Source organism: Betta splendens, chromosome 6, assembly GCF_900634795.4.
Source record: "Betta splendens chromosome 6, fBetSpl5.4, whole genome shotgun sequence".
Lineage (NCBI taxonomy): Eukaryota > Metazoa > Chordata > Actinopteri > Anabantiformes > Osphronemidae > Betta > Betta splendens.
The window spans coordinates 12,770,708-12,788,688 of NC_040886.2; the positions used below are offsets into that span (position 1 = coordinate 12,770,708).

Here is a 17,981-nt window from a genome sequence, read left to right on the forward strand (position 1 = left end):
AGATATAACAACGGTTGAGAGCCGTCATCATGAATTAGCAGCAGAGAAGCCTATACGATCTAATATTTGAACTTATTTGTTGTGAATAATTAAATAAGAAGTTATTGATTTACTTGAGTAAAATCTGAATGAAGTAATGTCGTTTTTAACAAACTGTTCTGCCTGGTTTAAACATTTAGCTCTTTATTATGACTTAAAACTCAAACATTATTTGAAATTAAACTTTCAGCTATGGGTGTTTGTTTCTAATACCCCTTAATTTAAAACACATTTGTTTCACTGATTTATGCCAAGCTGCAGGATTAGATGTGACTATTAATACCTTCAGCCTGAAAATCAATACTTCCACACGGGGTTTAATGTTTTTGCTTCTATCGTCAGTCCTCTGACTCAGTGTCTCCATCAGATCCTTACGCTGATCATCGCGTGCTGCTCTAATTCTTTTAGAATCATCACATCATTTTATTTAATTTTCCAGTTTACCTCTGAAATTCTTTCTAAAACGTCCACATTCTCATCATTCTGATCGTTATAAAATCACACAGTGAGAAATAGACCATCTCTTTAAGCTCTCCAGTAAAATCACCTGCTCTGCAGGTGATTTTACTGGAGAGGCTTTTTCCTCGTAATCAGCTTTGGGTTCCCTCTTCTTAAGAAGCCACGGCGACCTGGGCGCTCGCTGTGGCTGTGGCTCGTGCCTTCGCGTCCATCAATGAATGCCCCCACAAGGCCTCTGGATTGCACAAAAAAGTAATTGCGGAGTGATTGGCACAGCTTGTCCCATGCAGCCTGTGTCCCACACTTGAAGACTCTCCTCGGAGCACCCTCATTGTCACGCAGCCTTTTAGCACCTTTGTTCGTCCTTTCCCTCAGGACCTCACAGCTCACCATTGGCAGATGAGTCCCTGTCTATGACAAAAGGGTCCCTGCGCTCAGCCTCATTTGATGCCGTGATGAACTCCCCCCGACTCCCCCCCCCCCCTCCTCCCCCCTCCTTTTACTCACACTCTCCCTCACGCGCACATATTGCAATACCTCCTCCTGCGAGAAGAAATGTTCCGTTTAGCGGCGGAGGATGTGAGGGTCAGGACCCAGGGGTGGGCTTTTAGGAGACAAATAAACATCTGAGGAGGAGAGGAGCGACGTCTTGTTTACACATTTGCAGCCATTTAGCGACTTACTGTTCTCACTGCGTCTCTGCGGTGGTCTCTCAAACAGCTGAGCTTCTCTCTTGTCCTTTCAGCACAGGATCAACACTGCGGTCAACGCGGCCTAAATTGATCCCGATTCAGGTCTGTGTCCTCACGACTGACAAGTTCCATCAAGTTTGTAATACATTCCTATGATGTGATCATGCAGCCGCCTCCACTGATACAAGAGCAGCACATCCCCTTTATAACCACAGTTACCATGGGTACAAACTCTACTGAAACAGCTAGTTATTAGAAATATCCACAATAATTAGCCGGCTGTGTTTTTTCCCCTGATAATCACCAGTGCTCCACATCTACCTGCTCGTACCCTCGTGTTAATATCTGTGATACCCAATCAGGCAAACATACACTGGCACACACTCACACACTGCATCTTTCTAATCCCAACTAATGAGGTGATGACCAACCACTTGTTATAATTGCTTCAGTCTCCTTTTAATTTTCAAGCTTATTAATCATATGTAGAGTTATTTAAGAATGCATAAATTAATCTTAGATTAAAAAGCCTATCAAAGCCTCAAAACAATTAAAGAGTAAGGTAAGATTTCCCCTGGGCTGGCACTTTTATTTTAATAGAGTGTTCAGGTGATTATCATACTTTGATGCAGCACTGTGATTAATGCAGACACACTTTTAAATGAGCTGCTCTCCTCTGCACAGAAAGGTAGAAGGAGCAGGAGCCTGATGATGACCTCACCCGCTCTTTGGGCACATTTCTTATTCTCTGATCTCTGTTTGGTTCGGACTGATTGGTTAAACACAAACGAGCCAGTGAATTTCACATTTACTAAGATTCCATAGGAAGACGTAATGTGGATGGGGTTTTTAAAGCCTCGCTCCAATCTGAATTCATTTAACTTTATTTGATGTCCAAACTGTCAATTAAACTTTCCATTTGTCTTTTAGAAACCTTGACTTGTAAATTAGAGGTTTGCATTGATGGAAGACGAGGTTTGACAAACCATAACTGTTCAGTAATCACTAAGTGTAGACTGTTTGTTTGAATTTGATGGCTGTTATTATATTTTTATTAATATTATTTTTATTGTTGTTGTGCGTTTTTTTCTACATTGTAAATAAAAAAGCGTGGACATTTTTCTCTTGCTGTTGCGCAGCTTTTACCGTCTGGAGCCACAGATCCAACAAAAACGCGTCAATATCACATCAGTACCTTGCATGTGTCACGTGAAAATGATTAATTGAAACTTCATTGATTTTTTTTTTTTAAGTTAAGTGTTTGCTACTTATGTTGTCCGTGCTCAGCCCGTGTCTGGCCTTTCTCTTTCAGCGTGGAGGGGAGAAAAAACGACGCGCGGATCAGAGCGAGTGACCTTTGGAGCAGCTGCTTATTGTCGACACGCGTGTAGGCGACGTGTAGCTTGTAAACGGTGAATCCGTGGGAACCCAGCACATGATGCAGGCCTGCGCGCCGCATTCATCCGCGGGCCCTGACTCCACGCGCACAACAATGCGCCGCTGGGTCCCTGCTGTTTGTAGCGCGATGCCAAATCCCAGAGCAGCCTCCTCCCGCATCACGTCAATAACATCTCTTTTTTTTAACAAGAAGGTGAAAAGGAATTAATTAAATGCCTTATGGTCGACACAATAGTCTACAAAATAATGAAAAAATAATGTGGATTTTTTTGTCCTTTTAAAAAAATGTATGTATTTAAACTTAAAGCCTACGGGCCTACATTTATTATTTGGGTTTTATTTAAATCATCTGAGCTCTGTTGTAGTTGCATCTTATCCACGCTGACATGAGACCAAAAACTCATGAATCCTTAGTTAAAGCAGGCTGCCCGTGGGAGTGGGAGTGCCTTTCCACAAGTTTTGCCGTCACTTGATTGTTGTCAGTGTCGTGGCTGGGGCTGGACGTCGCTGCTTGTGCTACTGCTGGCGCAACACAACCGTCCGCGCGCACCCCGAGCGGAGCAGAGAGAGAGAGCGCGAGACAGGGAGAGAGAGGGAGAGAGAGAGGGAGAGAGAGAGGAGGGCGCAGAGCAGGAGGGAGGCGGTGCTGCACGGACAACTGAATCCTACTCCCAGAGCAAACATCTTTACATCCTCCAACACAGACTTCTTATCGCGGCGACATTCACTTCATCACAGCTTTCTCATTCAGGACGGAGGGAGCCGCGCGAGCTTGAAAGGTGAGTTTCACTAACTGACCTCCGCAGCGTTAAAGGGAGACGCCGCGTCTGATCCCGGAGCATGATTTAGCCTCAGCGTTTAAGTTAACGTAGAAATAATTTGCTGCGCTTTGGTGACTTTTTATTATAGAGCTGTTCGTTGCAGCAAAATGTAAATGTGTTGTGAAAGAAAAATAGATCGAAGTTGCCCGGAAGGAAATAAATCCATGGGCCGGCCGTGTCTGTAATGCGGTTCTTTCATTTCCTTGTTTCCCAAGTGAGAGTCAAACTGAAACGCCTCGTATAAAACTAATTTCGACTGTTAACACCTTGCTGAAACTCACGTGCTCACGTCGACCGTCATCTCCGCAGCCTCCAGGCCTCCAAGGATGGACCCCATACCTGCGGGACGAGACTCCAGCTCCTCGCCAGGCTCCAAACAAGAACTTTCATACCCGAGCACCAACCTGAAGCCCAACCAGGTCGGAGAGACGGTGCTGTACGGAATACCCATTGTGTCGTTGGTGATAGATGGCCAGGAGAGACTCTGCCTTGCACAAATATCTAACACACTGTTGAAGAATTACAGCTACAACGAGATACACAACCGGCGCGTGGCGTTGGGCATCACCTGCGTCCAGTGCACCCCCGTCCAGCTGGAGATCCTGCGGAGAGCCGGCGCCATGCCGATCTCCTCCAGGCGCTGCGGGATGATCACGAAGCGCGAGGCCGAGAGACTGTGTAAATCATTTCTAGGGGTCCACGCTCCCCCCAAACTTCCAGAGAATTTTGCCTTCGACGTGTCCCACGAGTGCGCCTGGGGGAGTCGGGGCAGCTTCATCCCGGCGAGATACAACAGCTCCAGGGCGAAGTGCATCAAGTGCTCCTATTGCAACATGTATTTCTCCCCCAATAAATTCATATTTCACTCGCATCGCACACCGGAGTCCAAGTACACGCAGCCCGACGCGGCGAATTTTAACTCCTGGAGGCGGCATCTCAAATTAACAGATAAAAACGGCCAGACCGATATTTTACACGCGTGGGAAGACGTGAAGGCCATGTTCAACGGTGGCAGCCGAAAGAGGACCCTGCCCGGCAGCGGCTCCGGCTCCAGCTCGCCTCTGAAACCGCAAGGGCCCAGCCGCCCCGGCGGCTCACCTGAGATACCTGCGAAGCGGCTCGGCTGCGAGGACGGCCGTGACGGCGTGGCGAGCGCGCGCAGCTACCCCGTCATCCCGGTGCCGAGCAAAGGCTTCGGGATGCTGCAGAAGATCCCGCCGCCGCTCTTCCCGCACCCGTACGGCTTCCCGGCGTTCGGCCTGTGCCAGAAGAAGGACGACGGTCTGATGGGGGAGCAGAGCAAAGCGGGCCTCCCGGGCGTGCTGTGGCCCGGTACCAAGGACAGCGCCTACCACTCCTTCCCCATGTTCTGGCCCGCGGCCGGCGCGCTGCCCATGCCCCCGTACCCGCAGGCCCCGCACAAGCCGCCGCAGGAGCTGCTGTGCGCCCCCAGGCAGGCCGACGCGGACGCGTCCGAGCACAGCGACCGGAGCACCAACACGTCCAAAGACAGCGTCGTCGAGATCGACCGGTGCTCCAACGACGACGACAAGTCCGGGGGCGAGGCGAGGCCGCTGGACGGGATGACGCTGGCGCCCCGGAAGATCAGCTACGTGTCCGCCTTCAGGCCCGTCATCAAAGACGCCGACTGCATCGCCAAGCTGTACGGCAACCGGGGCGCCTTCAACGGGAGTCGCACCGGGTATTTATCGCCCGACTTTTTGAGCGAGAGCTCGAGCTACCGGTCCGTGTCGCCCTGCGTGGACAGCGAGGGCGAGCCGGACGTGGACGTGGAGACGAACAAAACGCCGGAGGAGGAGGAGGAGGAGGAGGAGGACTCCCGGCCTCTGTCCTCGATGTGTCCTCGAACTTCTCCCGGGCCGCCCCACAACGTGTCACCGAACCGTTCAGACTCCAAGGGCGCGGAGGACAGAGCTGTGGACTCCCCCAAAATGAGCCGGCACGTGGCCCTGGCGTCGGAGCGAGAGCTGCAGAGCAAGCAGTTTTCCCACGTAGCCGCGTCTTTCACCGAAGTGAGTGACTTGTAGCCGAGAAACGGGAGAGTCTCACAGCTGTGATAGTTTACTGACGCGTTCTGCGAACGGGCTCGTCTCTCTTGGACTGTGTTTATTTTTAAGCTGACAAATCTGTGTGTGTCCAATGTGTAAACAGCAGCAACGAACAGCATGTCCACGCACTTAGAAACAGAAATCAGAAACAGTTCCCTTAAATAAAAATATTAAGACTTCAACTAGGTGTATATTTTTGATTATGAATTATAGTGTGTGCTTTAAATCGTTGTGATTATTAAACAAAATCCCTATAATATTGAGCTCAAAGGAGTGGTGATTCTTTCTTCCTTAGGTTTACACACCGGAGAGGAGCGATCTGCAACAAAGGAGCAGTCCGTATCACTTCAGACCTGCGAATTACCAAACTGGAGCACTTGCAGCGAATGGTTAGACGTCTCTTCTGCTCTTGTTAAACATCCCAGATGTAGAAAACGGAAAAGACAGGACATTTACGTCTATTTATTTTCTCCTAAGACGAGAGTCCGAGTAAAGAAGAGCCGTCTTCCACTGTGGAGGAGATCGAAACGAAATCTTTTAATGAACAAAGCAGTGAGGAGAGCCAGCGAGAGGCGGACGATGGTGAGTTATAGAGAGAGCGGCGACACTGAGCTTTGTATTAAGTAGCAGAGGGGGGCCTTTATTTGAGAATAGAATAAAAAATGAGAAACTAAAGAAGTATATTTTCTGTGTATTCAGGCGAGGAGGCGCCGGGCAGAGCTCTGCCGTCACAAGGAGACGTAGAAACTCTGGCAAAAGGTATTAAAACCTCTGTCACACACATCACACACACCATCCTTTTTCAGTGTTCTTAATATTGTAGTATTTTTTTTTAAATTATTTGTAGTAGAAGTAAATTAATGCAATGTACATGCTGTTTTATACATCACCAATAATATCAAACTGTAATTATAACATCGAGGTCTCTCAGGTTTTTACCTTCTAACACAATTTAAAGGAAATGAGAAAATGTCTTATGTGGTTTTGGATTGAATCTGATTCTGTGAGATTTGTGCTAAAATGCCATAAGGGGCTATTTTACTGCAGGCCCAGGAAGACCTGCTCTGAATTGTCAGAGTAAATGATGATAAGGTTCATCGCTGTCATTAAAAATAGAAAACTGTCCTAGAAGGAAGCTGGTACAAAAGCAGACACCTTTCCTGCTTAAGCCTCCTCTATTTTTGTCTCCTTGTAGAGGAACTCCAGAAGCAGCTGTTAGAGCAAGTTGAGCTGAGGAAAAAGCTGGAACGTGAATTTCAGAACTTGAAAGGTAAGAAGAATTCTGCCAGAGTGCTTTTTCCACTGTTTTGGCTTTTATCACAGTCGCTGACTCACAAGTCTTTCTGCTGGGCGGTAAATGTTCATCTTCTGGCTTTAGTGTGATTCAGACCATAACACGCTGTCTACCATGTCACAATCAAACCCAGAACTACTTTAAAGGGCAGCAGTCTTTCAAAGACGCTAAGTGGTTCAGGGACGTGCTCCCTTGTAAGAGGTGCTTTAGAACACCTCTTGGAACACATATTTGGGAGGACTGTGATTTTAGATGCTAGGAAATAGTTTGATATAGTGAATGTTGACTTTGGAGAAGCACTGATATAGTGACCATAAATGACTCAGATTAACATGGTTAACATGTACAGAAATAATGTGAAGGCAGAGGGAAGGGTATAATTATAGCACAGCTTTGTGACGTAAAACGTCACCTTTAATTAGGTTAAATAAATCAGAATTGACAATAAACTGTTTAAATGCCAATATATTAGGAAAACATGTAATGCACATATTTCCATTAGCTGGATTCATGTGGCATTTAATAAACGTCACTTTAACTTCACGTTGCTCTACAGACCTTGATATCCAAAAGACGCTCCTGTCTTCACAGAGCTCTTCTCATGCAAAGCATCACTTACAATTGTGGTGTTTTTACTGAGAATACAAACCGTCCCTTCTCCTCACACTATAAAAAAATTCTCAGACTCAATTCCTCTCACTTGGTTTTGATTTAGTTAATAGTTGATTTAGATTCTGACAATACAAGGAAGACAGGTGTGTTGCTTTAAACTGGTCAAAGTGTTTTAAAACAGCAGTAAAAAGGTCTGTAAATATTACACTGACTGAAAAAATGCAACTGAGACAGATGCTTGAAAATGGTTTGGAGCTAAATATACATTTTTAGATAAATTCAAGGCTCTTGAATATTTACCACCTAAAATATTTAAATAACTATTATGTTTTGATTAACCTTGTTTGTGTTTTGCTTTTGCTTTTGTTAAAGTGAGAAGTATGTCTTACAAATTTAATTTAGTAAGTATTTCTAATTTAGTAAGAAATGGAATACATATAGAAAATAATTTATTATTTTGAATATTTACGTACCATCACTAGGACAAAGCTAACATCATACTCCAATGATGTGTTTGAAGGAGTGCTCAATAATCTTGTTGAGGTTTAGGAGTTTGCATTTAATGTAAACAGTATTTTGTTTGTTTAATCAGGGAATATAATATATGAATGAATGAATCCTATCAAAGGTAATTTAGGTTCTTAAACTGTTCATTTTAAATGTTAAGGGGATTTGCGTTTTCACGTACACCATGTAATTATTCATTGCTCATTGCTTAATGTTACAAGTGTACCTAAACCTAAACCTAAATAATAAAATTAAGGATAAAATATAAACTAAAAAAATCTCTACTATACTTACATATAGCTTTCCACCGTTAGGAGATTTGTGGTTTAATCATAAAATCTACACCGTGTTTGTCGCTTTGTCTAGAGAACAGCGCCCCCTAGAGGCAGATTAAACCGCGGCCTGACCAAAAATAATAACTCCATCCAATTAAACTCATTCGACACTTTATTTATCCGGCACCACGTCGACTTACATTTTCATTACATATGTCAAAGTTTAGAAGCATTTCAAATTCCAGATTAGATTTTCTGGCGAAGTCAGTAGCTGAAGTCACGTCATTGACTGAATGACATTAGCTGTGTTGAGCTGTGTTGTAACAGAGGTCTCTCGCGTGTCCCTCAGATAATTTTCAGGATCAAATGAAGAGGGAGCTTTCCTACCGGGAGGAGATGGTTCAGCAACTGCACATTGTCCGAGGTGAGAGAAATAAAGCAGAGGCAGCGGAGACCGCAGCGCCTTCAGCCCCTGCTGTGGATTCACAGATTTACTGAAGCATATTTACCGATGTGACTGATGTCAGTGTGCGCAAAGTGCGCACTGTATGCGAGACCTGTGGGGGTTATCTGCTCTATCTATAGGCCACTTACTCATTCAGTAGCAAAAGTGGAATCACTTGAATCACATGCACTCATGAGGGAAACGCTTCAAATTGAACCGCGGCTTCAGTCAATTTAATATTGTCTTATTAAAAAACTATATGCTTTTTGCTGGAACATTTGACACTCACGTGCACGAACACAGTTGATGGTTTTCTGTCGTTCTTCTTAGAAGCTCACGACGCTTTACACCATTTCTCCTGTAAGATGCTGACACCTCGCCACTGCGCCGGATCCTGCTCGTTCAAGTCGCCTCTGCTCCCACCCTGAATCTGGACCCACGTCCACGGCTCCTCGCCGACTAACTTGTAATTACTTGTAATATTTTAAATTGTGTCTTTCAGCATTTATGTAACTATGTTGACATTTGTTTTCCTGAAATGAAACCATTGATGATATTTATTATTTGTGGCAAAGTGCAATGAGAATATGTATCTTAGTTATAGGTTGTTTTTTGTTTCTTCTTTGTTAACAGTAGCAGCTTTATAGCCAGTTCATCGATCCTTATCCTCACAGTATTGTAAATGTTTGGGTTTTTTGCAGGCCAATAGCTGGAAGTTATGCACTTTAACCGTCTGATTGGAAATATAAATAAAAAAGGCCTTTGTGTTGAAATAGGCTTATAATATAAATATTTGTCAATAGGTTTAATTGGGCGATATCCACGACCTTATAGGCGGCATCATCTGAAAAGTAGCTTTTAATTCATGTAAATTTGTTTTCATTGCTAATGATTAAATCGTTTTATTGAAAGACATGTGGATTCTTGGCTTCAGCAGCCTCAGCAGGCATTGTTTCTTCCAATGTTGTTTCTATCAATTGTTTATTCGCAAGATTGCATAGAATCTGATGCATGAATACAGTTTCACACTATGGTTTGGTACATGAAAAGCAAATGATTAGAATTTATGAGTGGACTATGTGTTGGATTACTAAATTTAGAGATTTTTAGTTTTGTGGCTGTTTTGGTTACCACAAAGAAAAAGAAGTCTCATCCATAGAGTAATAAAAAAAATAAAATTCAACTTACTGCTGTAAAACTAGTAAACCTTTGTCATTCATATACTGTATGCCAATATTTTCTGTCCACTGACCGATTAACAGTTCATTTAGATTATTTACTTATACCAAATGATAGAATACGTCAATTACAAAATGAAACCTACATTCAGCAACACATTTAACGGAAAGTAGCTTGTTGTGCAGAAGTCCAATAAATATATAGAATGTCACTACCAATGTGTCAATGTTCTACCTATAGGCAAGGTGACGCTTGTTCTAAATTATTCAGTAGTCTAGTGGCTGCCAACCTATAAGTCAAAGGGGTGTTAAGAGGGGTCGTCAAACTAATTAAGACGAGATCATTCGTGACATCTACACGATCGTGTATCTATAAACGTGTATCTATTCGTTTTTCTTTTTCAGTGAGTTTGGCTATAATTAATTTATAATTTTGTATAATTTTATTTAATTTATTTGATATTGCTGGTTTCACAAAAACTACAAATGTTAGCCACCACTAGTTCAGCAATACATTTATTATTAACACCTTATCATTATCATATGTAAAATAAGAATTACAACTAGTTAAGACTAGTGTCTTACAGTCCTTTACTTACAATCTATATTAGTTGGCGACTTTCTGTTCAAATTGTCCAGGTCATATATTACATATTACCATTTTACAAGTGTGATTTTTATATAAATATATATATTTCAAATTAAACCCGTTTTACACGTGGACTGCGTTTCTCTCTTCGTGTGTTGCGTGTTGCTACATCGCCCTCTGTCGTCTGTTTTCAAGAAGCGACACACACTTTTGAATTGACTCCCTGGAGGATGGCGGATACGCATGCGCACACAATGTAACAAGATGGCGGAGAGTGCGGAACTCAAGGTAAAGTGAGCCCCTAAATTAGTTTCTCAAATAGCCCTATCACATTGTGAATGTTGATTTCCAAAGTGTGGCACCGCATTTACTTAAGTACAGAGACCCAAATAATATTGTTATCAACGTATATAATAAAAAAACATGAAAGCAGAGGATGCCAGACTAAGTCATAGCAGGCTTGCTAGCTTGCTAGCATTAGCTTTGTTATTGTTGCCGACGCTTCGTTTGGCTGTCTCCAGTACGGTTCATCCGCGTAAAAGACAAGATTTCAAACCCTAAATAAAAATTGAAATTCGTAGCTCTGTAAGCATTGTGAACACAACAATACTGTGGCGTTAACAGCTTGACATCATTAGTATTTTGCCGGGCGGACAGCAATGTCTGTTAAAAAACGGGCTCTGTCTATTACCTGGAAGACAAGCGCAGTTTAGCCTTCATTGACGTTAGCATCATTTCCTATAGGATGGGATGCTTGTCATGGCAATATGGTGGACATTCTCTGTATGGTTAGCTAGAATGTGACCTAGGCCGGAGGTTATTGCTTAAACAATTTAAAACAAGTAAACGGCAATGTTTTAAATCAGATAAAGCGAACGTCACTTAGCTCGTTTTAGCTATTTATGCTAGGTCGCAAATTCTTTTCGTCTCGCCCTGTCTTATTTACCTAGAATGTTTAGTACAAAGAATTTATGTAGCAGGAAACATCCACACTAATAATGATGAACCTTTCATCTGTACCATTTCTAAATGGATGTCTACATAGCTCAATCTCCTATGCTACTCGCAAATACATGAGCTGTACTATTACGTTGTAGTAAACACTTGATTCATACTGTAAACTGCTTTTATCTTACGTTTTACCCTTTATGTGTTAATTGTGTGCAAATTTTCGGCTAACGTGATGGTATGCCCAACCCTGTTTTAATCAACAGGTTATGTTTATATAACGGTTCTGGCGTCTGAGAACAACTGGGACCGTTATGTTGCAAGATGCTTCTGCAGTTTCCTACTAGCTCATACGTCACTAGAAACGATGGTTAAAAGTACTGATCTGAATGAATCTGTCCCTGATATTCTTACCATAAAATCACCACATTATTGACCAAATTCTCCGTATTTTCCCTTCAGAAGAAATTGATTGAAGATCTAACAAATATGCGTTCTCTGCTGATTTTAAGAAGTAACCAGCTATTGTTCAAGCTGCTTGTGCTCGTTAGGTTGTCAGAACCTATTCTATTCATCACTGGGCAAGAGGCAGGATACATCCTAGACAGATTGCCAGGCTTTCACAGGACTAGGGAGGAACCAGACAGACCTTATTACTAATGCAGCTGGCAACTTCTGAAATCTGAACGAGAAGAAGGTTAGGATAAATAATCTATATGTTTTCTAGAGTTATAATAGCCCATTTTCCTTCGTTTTTCACCAGCAAATGGTAATGAGCCTTCGAGTTTCGGAGCTCCAGGTGTTGTTGGGGTATGCAGGGCGGAATAAGCATGGTCGCAAACACGAACTTTTGACCAAAGCTCTCCACCTACTCAAGGCTGGTTGCAGTCCTGCAGTGCAGATGAAGATCAAAGAACTCTACAGACGTCGCTTTCCAACCAAAATGGTTTCACCAGTAGACCTAGCTCTGCCCGGTGTTCATTCAGCCTCCAGCCTGCCCGCTGGCCTCGCCCAGCTGGGATTTGACAGCCACAGTTCTCCATCACCTCTGCTGCCTGTGTCCTTACTTGGGCCTAAACATGAATTGAGTCTGCCCCACCTTCCTACTGCCCTCCATCCTGTACACCCTGATGTCAAGCTGCAGAGATTGCCATTCTATGATGTGCTGGATGAGCTCATTAAGCCAACTAGCCTAGGTGAGTTTATCATGCTCAGCAAAACAACAAAATTACGACCACATAACTGTAACCACATAATTTCTATTATTTCAACACTGACTAACTGTTATGTGTTTAATGTTTTGAAGCCTCAGACAACAGTCAACGGTTCCAGGAAGCATGTTATGCCTTTGCTTTAACACCACAGCAAGTTCAACAGATAAGCAGTTCCATGTAAGTGAAAAGCTCTTTGGCATGTGCTCTCTATTCAGCTATTAAATCTAATAGAATGAGCAAGACATAATGCCATGAAAGCACTGAAAGCTGTGTGATTTAGACAACATATTCTCTACCGCCAGAGGTAAACAACTACAATGTTAATCTATCCCTAATTAAGCATACCTAACATTGCTTTTAATTCTTCAGGGACATATCTGGGACCAAATGTGACTTTGCTGTTCAAGTCCAATTAAGGTATGTTTATTTTGTTATGAAGATTGAAAGTTTTTTTATTGTGAACACTTTATGTCATGCCAGCTGTAGTTTCTGTGTTTAGCCTGTCTTGATGAGTCATTCTTGCCATCTGTAGTTCTATTCATTTCACTTTCATTTCACAATTTATTCATCACTAAAACATATCCTAACATTCTACAACATTTCTCGTGGTTTAGTTTTGGTTTCTATAGAATAAAAAAAAACTTTCTGTAAAAACCATGACCTAATCGCTGGTGAGACGACTAAAATACTATATACATGTGTACACGGGGTCCTGCCCGCATCGCACTATGCATCCAACCCATCCTCTATGGGGGAGCAGTAGGCTGCCAGAGTTACATTTTCCCACTGTGGGTTTCAATTTTTAGTATTATTAAGTGCATCCTTTTTCACACATAAAACCTCATGTAACACAAGACGCCTTTTGTTGGCATCATTGCTTGAGGAAGAATATTTACTTCTTTGTTAAGAAAACCTAACAGAAACAAATTGCTTTTGAAATTAGGTATCACAACATTTAAGTTCAGCACTTATCTTCAATTGTTTTCATATTTTCTTTAGATTTTGTTTATCAGAGACAAGTTGTCCTCAGGAGGATCATTTCCCTCCTAATCTGTGTGTGAAGGTGAATGGAAAACCCTGTAATCTCCCGGTGAGTCAGATAGTTTATTGCTATTCTATCATGTGAGTATTTCCAGTTCTGAGATTCAATGTGACTGAGATCTGATGTTTGTCTGCAGGGATATCTGCCTCCCACCAAAAATGGAGTTGAGCCAAAGCGGCCCAGTCGCCCCATTAATATAACCTCTCTTGTCCGACTTTCTACCACAATTCCGAATACAATTGTGGTGTCGTGGACTTCAGAAATTGGGAGGGTAAGATTGTCTGTTAACATAGGCATATTAATACAGTTTTATGAATCAAGAATCATAACAAGTTTGAACTTTTTTTGCTCACTCTTGATGAGAATATTTAACGCCTCCAAAATTCCTTTTACACATTATTTTTTATCTTCATTTGTTAGAGTTTTTCTATGGCTGTTTATTTGGTAAGACAGCAGTCATCTGCAGTTTTATTACAAAGACTACGGGCCAAAGGAATTAGAAACCCGGACCACTCAAGAGCTCTGAGTAAGTTTAATGATACTTAAATAATAGTAAATATATTCATATATAATATATTAATTAGTCTATTTGGGATTTTTTTTAAATCTTGTTTTTTGGTTGTCCTTAATCACAGTCAAAGAAAAACTGACGGCTGATCCAGAGAGTGAGATCGCCACCACAAGTCTACGAGTCTCTCTCCTATGTCCTGTAAATAAACACTCTACTCATCTTTTTAATCTCATAGTAGTAAACCTGCAGACTACATGGAACCAATACATTAGTTATTCTAGTAGATCGATCAGTAACATACCATTATGATTATTTAAGAAATTTGAAGATTTTGTAGTTAATGGTGTAAACTATGAAGATTTAATGATCTCCATAATTTCTGCCATACCGAGAAGAAACCTTTATTTTTAACATACTTTTTGAATCATTTTAAAGCTGGGGAAGATGAGGCTCACAATTCCATGCAGATCGATGACATGCTCGCACCTTCAGTGCTTTGATGCTACACTTTATATCCAAATGAATGAGAAGAAACCAACCTGGGTATGTCCAGTCTGTGACAAGAAAGCCCCATATGAACATCTCATTATAGACGGGTAAGCAAGACACTACTTCATAACTCCAGCATGTTTGTTTTGGGAAAGGGGGGGGGGGGTTATCTCATAGCCCCCCAAGTTTCATTATTCTGTGACTTTAATACATTTTGATGTGTTTTTGGTCTGACAGCCTGTCAGAATTTACAATAATACATCCCTTTTATTATGTATTGATTTTTATAAAATAAAAAAACAAGTTGATTTTATAATGTAATAAATTTAAAATAATAGTTATTTCTGTACCTCCTTTTAAAGGCATTTTATATTGATGATTATAATTGATGTTTTCACAGACTGTTCATGGAAATTCTCAATAGCTGCTCTGACTGTGATGAAATCCAATTCAAAGAGGATGGAAGCTGGGCCCCAATGAGGTCCAAGAAAGAAGTGCAGGAGGTGTCAGCTTCATACAATGGTGTGGACAGCGGTATGTAACATGTATTTCTGATTCCTTAATTGTAATTTTCACTGGGAATTGTGAATATTGTGTAACTTAGTTGTGTTATTCTAGATTTGTCTCGAACAGAAGCACATGAGCACAAACGGGGCACATCTAATGACAACAGTAAGAAAGTAGATGTGATTGACCTGACGCTGGATAGCTCCTCAGAGGATGAGCTAGAGGATGAGCCCCCTCCTAAAAGGGTCTGTCCCTCATTGTCACCTGTTTCCCCACCTTCAAGCAAGGGGTTAGTGTCTGAGCAACAACCAGAAAGTGGCACCATAAAAGATTAATTTTGTACTTGTTTCTGCCATGTTCATTATTTTGCTTCTTACTCACTCTGGATTTCCTCTCAGAGTCCTGAACCTACCTGGCCAGGCTTCACCTGTGGCCAGAGCTCCCAGTATGCCCCCTCTGGAGACCAGCTACATTCCTCCTCCTCCACCTCTTATCCAAGACTATCGCCACTACTACCACACAACTAGTGACCTGCCAGGTAAACCTACCATGAAGGCCCTCTTATTATAATAACCATATAATCATCACACATAATAAAGGACTATGTGTAGTTACGACTGCCGCTAACTCCTTTCTCACCATTTACAGTTAAGGAAGTGTCAAACACTGATGTTTGATACATGATGATGATGTAAATGCGCTAATTTGGATTCCTTGTTTTGCAGATTTAAATTTCTTCTCTTTCCTCCAAGGTGACAATCAGGTGAGTTTCCTCAGACACCTATTCTAAGTTGTGAATACATCTCGTAAACCTGTTGAAGGTTTCATGTGGCAGCACTTTACTATGATATACATCTGATTGTTTATTGATGGGATTTTATCTCTTTCCTAATAGCATTACAACATGGTGATGGCTGCAGCAGCAGCTGCTTCAGCTTCAGCAACAGATGAGCATGACCTGCTGCTCAACCGTTTCTTGCCCTATGGTTCCTCTCAGATGTTGCGGGAGCAGCCAGGCACTCCAGGGAGCAGTGCACTGGTCGCCAATGGAGGTAGCAACAGTGGCAGCACCAGTAGTTTGGTGTCGTCAAGCAGTTTGCGGGACCGTGACAAAGACAGGGACAGCCATAGCCTCTCAGGATTGTCAAGGTCCTCGGTGGAAGCTGCGGCAGCGGCAGCCATTTATGGCTCCATATCTGACGTTATTTCTCTTGACTAAATCCACACAGAAACTGAAAGACAAGGGAGACCTCAAGAACAGAAGTTCTTTGTAAATAAGAAAGAGGAAGATGAAAGAATACAGTGCTATGTACAGAGAGGAAAATCTATTTTCAATTTTACTTATCATATGTATATAAACTTAGGACGCTTCTTGTCCAGTGAGTTACTTCAGTTGATATTTTTCTGTGAATACTGAAGACTTTTTCACACCTCTTCATGTGGTCCTTTTGATTATATTGTACCTTTTGTACCTGGTTTTTACAGTTTTGTTTCAATACACCATGTCAATGGCATTATTTCAGTATAATGTGCACAGAATCTAATGAAGTGATATCTAAACATGATCGTTAGATAGTAAAGAAAATGGGCATTGTGGTAGATGTACAAAAGGCGAGTCACAGCAAAACAGGAAAATGTATAACACTTTCATTATTTTCTAACTCACTAATGTTTTGGCAGCAGAAAGATCTGGCCATTTTTGCCATCACTAGGTTTTTACGCAATATATCCATGCTGTGGTCATATTTTAAGGAATTATTTATGATGTAAATTATGTTGGATGTATGCCTTTTTAAAGAAGCATTCCCTATGCCTCTAGGACCTGTTGCCACTAGAATTGCAAAAGTGAATGCTAGATCCTTCTGTTGTCATAACTGCACCCTACTCCTAATTTTTGCCAGTAGACTTAAGTCATATTTATAGTTTAGAGTGTATTTGAATACATATAAATTGTGAGCAAATCAATGTTGTAACACAAGGCTTTTTTAATGTAATAATGGCTCTGGTCCATCAAACAGCCTTCTGTTCTAAACATTTAGGAGTTAAATTATCACGTGTTTCAATTACAGCAGTTTGTTTGTATATTACTTTTAAAATACACAGAAATTATGGTGAAGTGTCAACACACCACCACTAAGGTTCATTTCTGATCCACTGGTAATTCCTTGGTTGGTAGGAAGTGTTTGTGTTTAAAGAAGTTAATGACATTTCATGTCTTTATGATTTATGAGCAAATTAGTACTTGCTTTTTTGCATAACAGCTGTCTGGAGCAGTAACGTGTTCACAGTTGCATTAAACACTTAAAGAGTAGTTTTTACCTTTGCATGTCTGCAAACTACCTGTTCACCTGTTTTGGATGCTGTGCTGCTCCTCAGTGAAGCCACAGGATGCATAGCACTTTGCTGTTTGGTGTGTTTGCAGCCGCCCTTAACTGTGATAGTCTTACAGTGTATCACATCATGCATTTTGGCCCAGAAGTTAAAACCATCAAAGTTATTATGAACGCCTCTCCTCCCTTTTCTTGTGCTTACAGTTAGGCTTATTTATTATCTTATATATTTTCAGCATTTGTTCGATTCGTGGATATGCATTGCGGTCACTGTATGTGATATTCTTTTGTAATTATATAATTAATGCTATTTAAAGATGTCATTGTTGCTTGACATGCATTGTAACATTTTCCTTTTCTCTGTCAGATGATGTCAATAGAGGCTTTGATCATTTTGAAATGCTACAAGGTCCACTGTGCTGTTTGATATTTGTAAAATTAAACAGATATGAGAATTCATCATTGCAGTGAGTGTGAGGGCCATCCTGATTCAGCTGCATGTGCATTTTTCATGGAAAAGAAATATTTGACTTCATTATTAGCATCAATTCAACAGAAGTAT

At 41.6% G+C, this 17,981-nt stretch overlaps 2 protein-coding genes across 4 annotated transcripts; both read left to right on the forward strand.

Annotated features, from left to right (window-relative positions):
- Positions 1-995: 995 nt before the first annotated feature.
- skor1b (SKI family transcriptional corepressor 1b) lies at positions 996-9,522 on the forward strand. Of its 3 annotated transcripts, none has more exons than XM_029154667.3 (8): positions 996-3,367; positions 3,719-5,442; positions 5,774-5,867; positions 5,956-6,060; positions 6,178-6,237; positions 6,674-6,748; positions 8,516-8,590; positions 8,942-9,522. In XM_029154667.3, exons 2-8 carry the CDS (start codon positions 3,736-3,738, stop codon positions 9,037-9,039), a joined length of 2,214 nt encoding a protein of 737 aa, XP_029010500.1. In that variant the 5' UTR covers positions 996-3,367; positions 3,719-3,735; the 3' UTR covers positions 9,040-9,522. The 3 variants fall into 3 exon arrangements, with proteins under 3 accessions (XP_029010500.1, XP_029010501.1, XP_055365828.1); XM_029154668.3 differs by having other exon boundaries at positions 8,945-9,522; XM_055509853.1 differs by lacking the exon at positions 996-3,367 and having other exon boundaries at positions 3,395-5,442.
- A 1,079-nt stretch (positions 9,523-10,601) lies between these two features.
- Positions 10,602-17,878, forward strand: pias1b (protein inhibitor of activated STAT, 1b). The gene is made up of 14 exons (XM_029153908.3): positions 10,602-10,666; positions 12,090-12,522; positions 12,633-12,717; positions 12,910-12,957; positions 13,540-13,630; positions 13,719-13,853; positions 14,003-14,108; positions 14,218-14,291; positions 14,529-14,689; positions 14,983-15,116; positions 15,201-15,378; positions 15,488-15,627; positions 15,815-15,852; positions 15,985-17,878. The coding sequence occupies exons 1-14, from the start codon at positions 10,622-10,624 to the stop codon at positions 16,306-16,308; spliced, it is 1,992 nt and encodes a 663-aa protein (XP_029009741.1). The 5' UTR covers positions 10,602-10,621; the 3' UTR covers positions 16,309-17,878.
- The last annotated feature ends 103 nt before the right edge of the window (positions 17,879-17,981 follow it).

Coding starts and splice junctions, on each gene's coding strand:
- skor1b (XM_029154667.3), top strand. CDS start 3,736: ATGGACCCCATACCTGCGGGACGAGACTCCAGCTCCTCGCCAGGCTCC. Junction 5,868..5,955: donor TGGAGCACTTGCAGCGAATG/GTTAGACGTCTC, acceptor TTTTCTCCTAAG/ACGAGAGTCCGAGTAAAGAA. Junction 6,061..6,177: donor CCAGCGAGAGGCGGACGATG/GTGAGTTATAGA, acceptor CTGTGTATTCAG/GCGAGGAGGCGCCGGGCAGA.
- pias1b (XM_029153908.3), top strand. CDS start 10,622: ATGCGCACACAATGTAACAAGATGGCGGAGAGTGCGGAACTCAAG. Junction 12,718..12,909: donor CAACAGATAAGCAGTTCCAT/GTAAGTGAAAAG, acceptor TTAATTCTTCAG/GGACATATCTGGGACCAAAT. Junction 13,854..14,002: donor GGACTTCAGAAATTGGGAGG/GTAAGATTGTCT, acceptor TTCATTTGTTAG/AGTTTTTCTATGGCTGTTTA.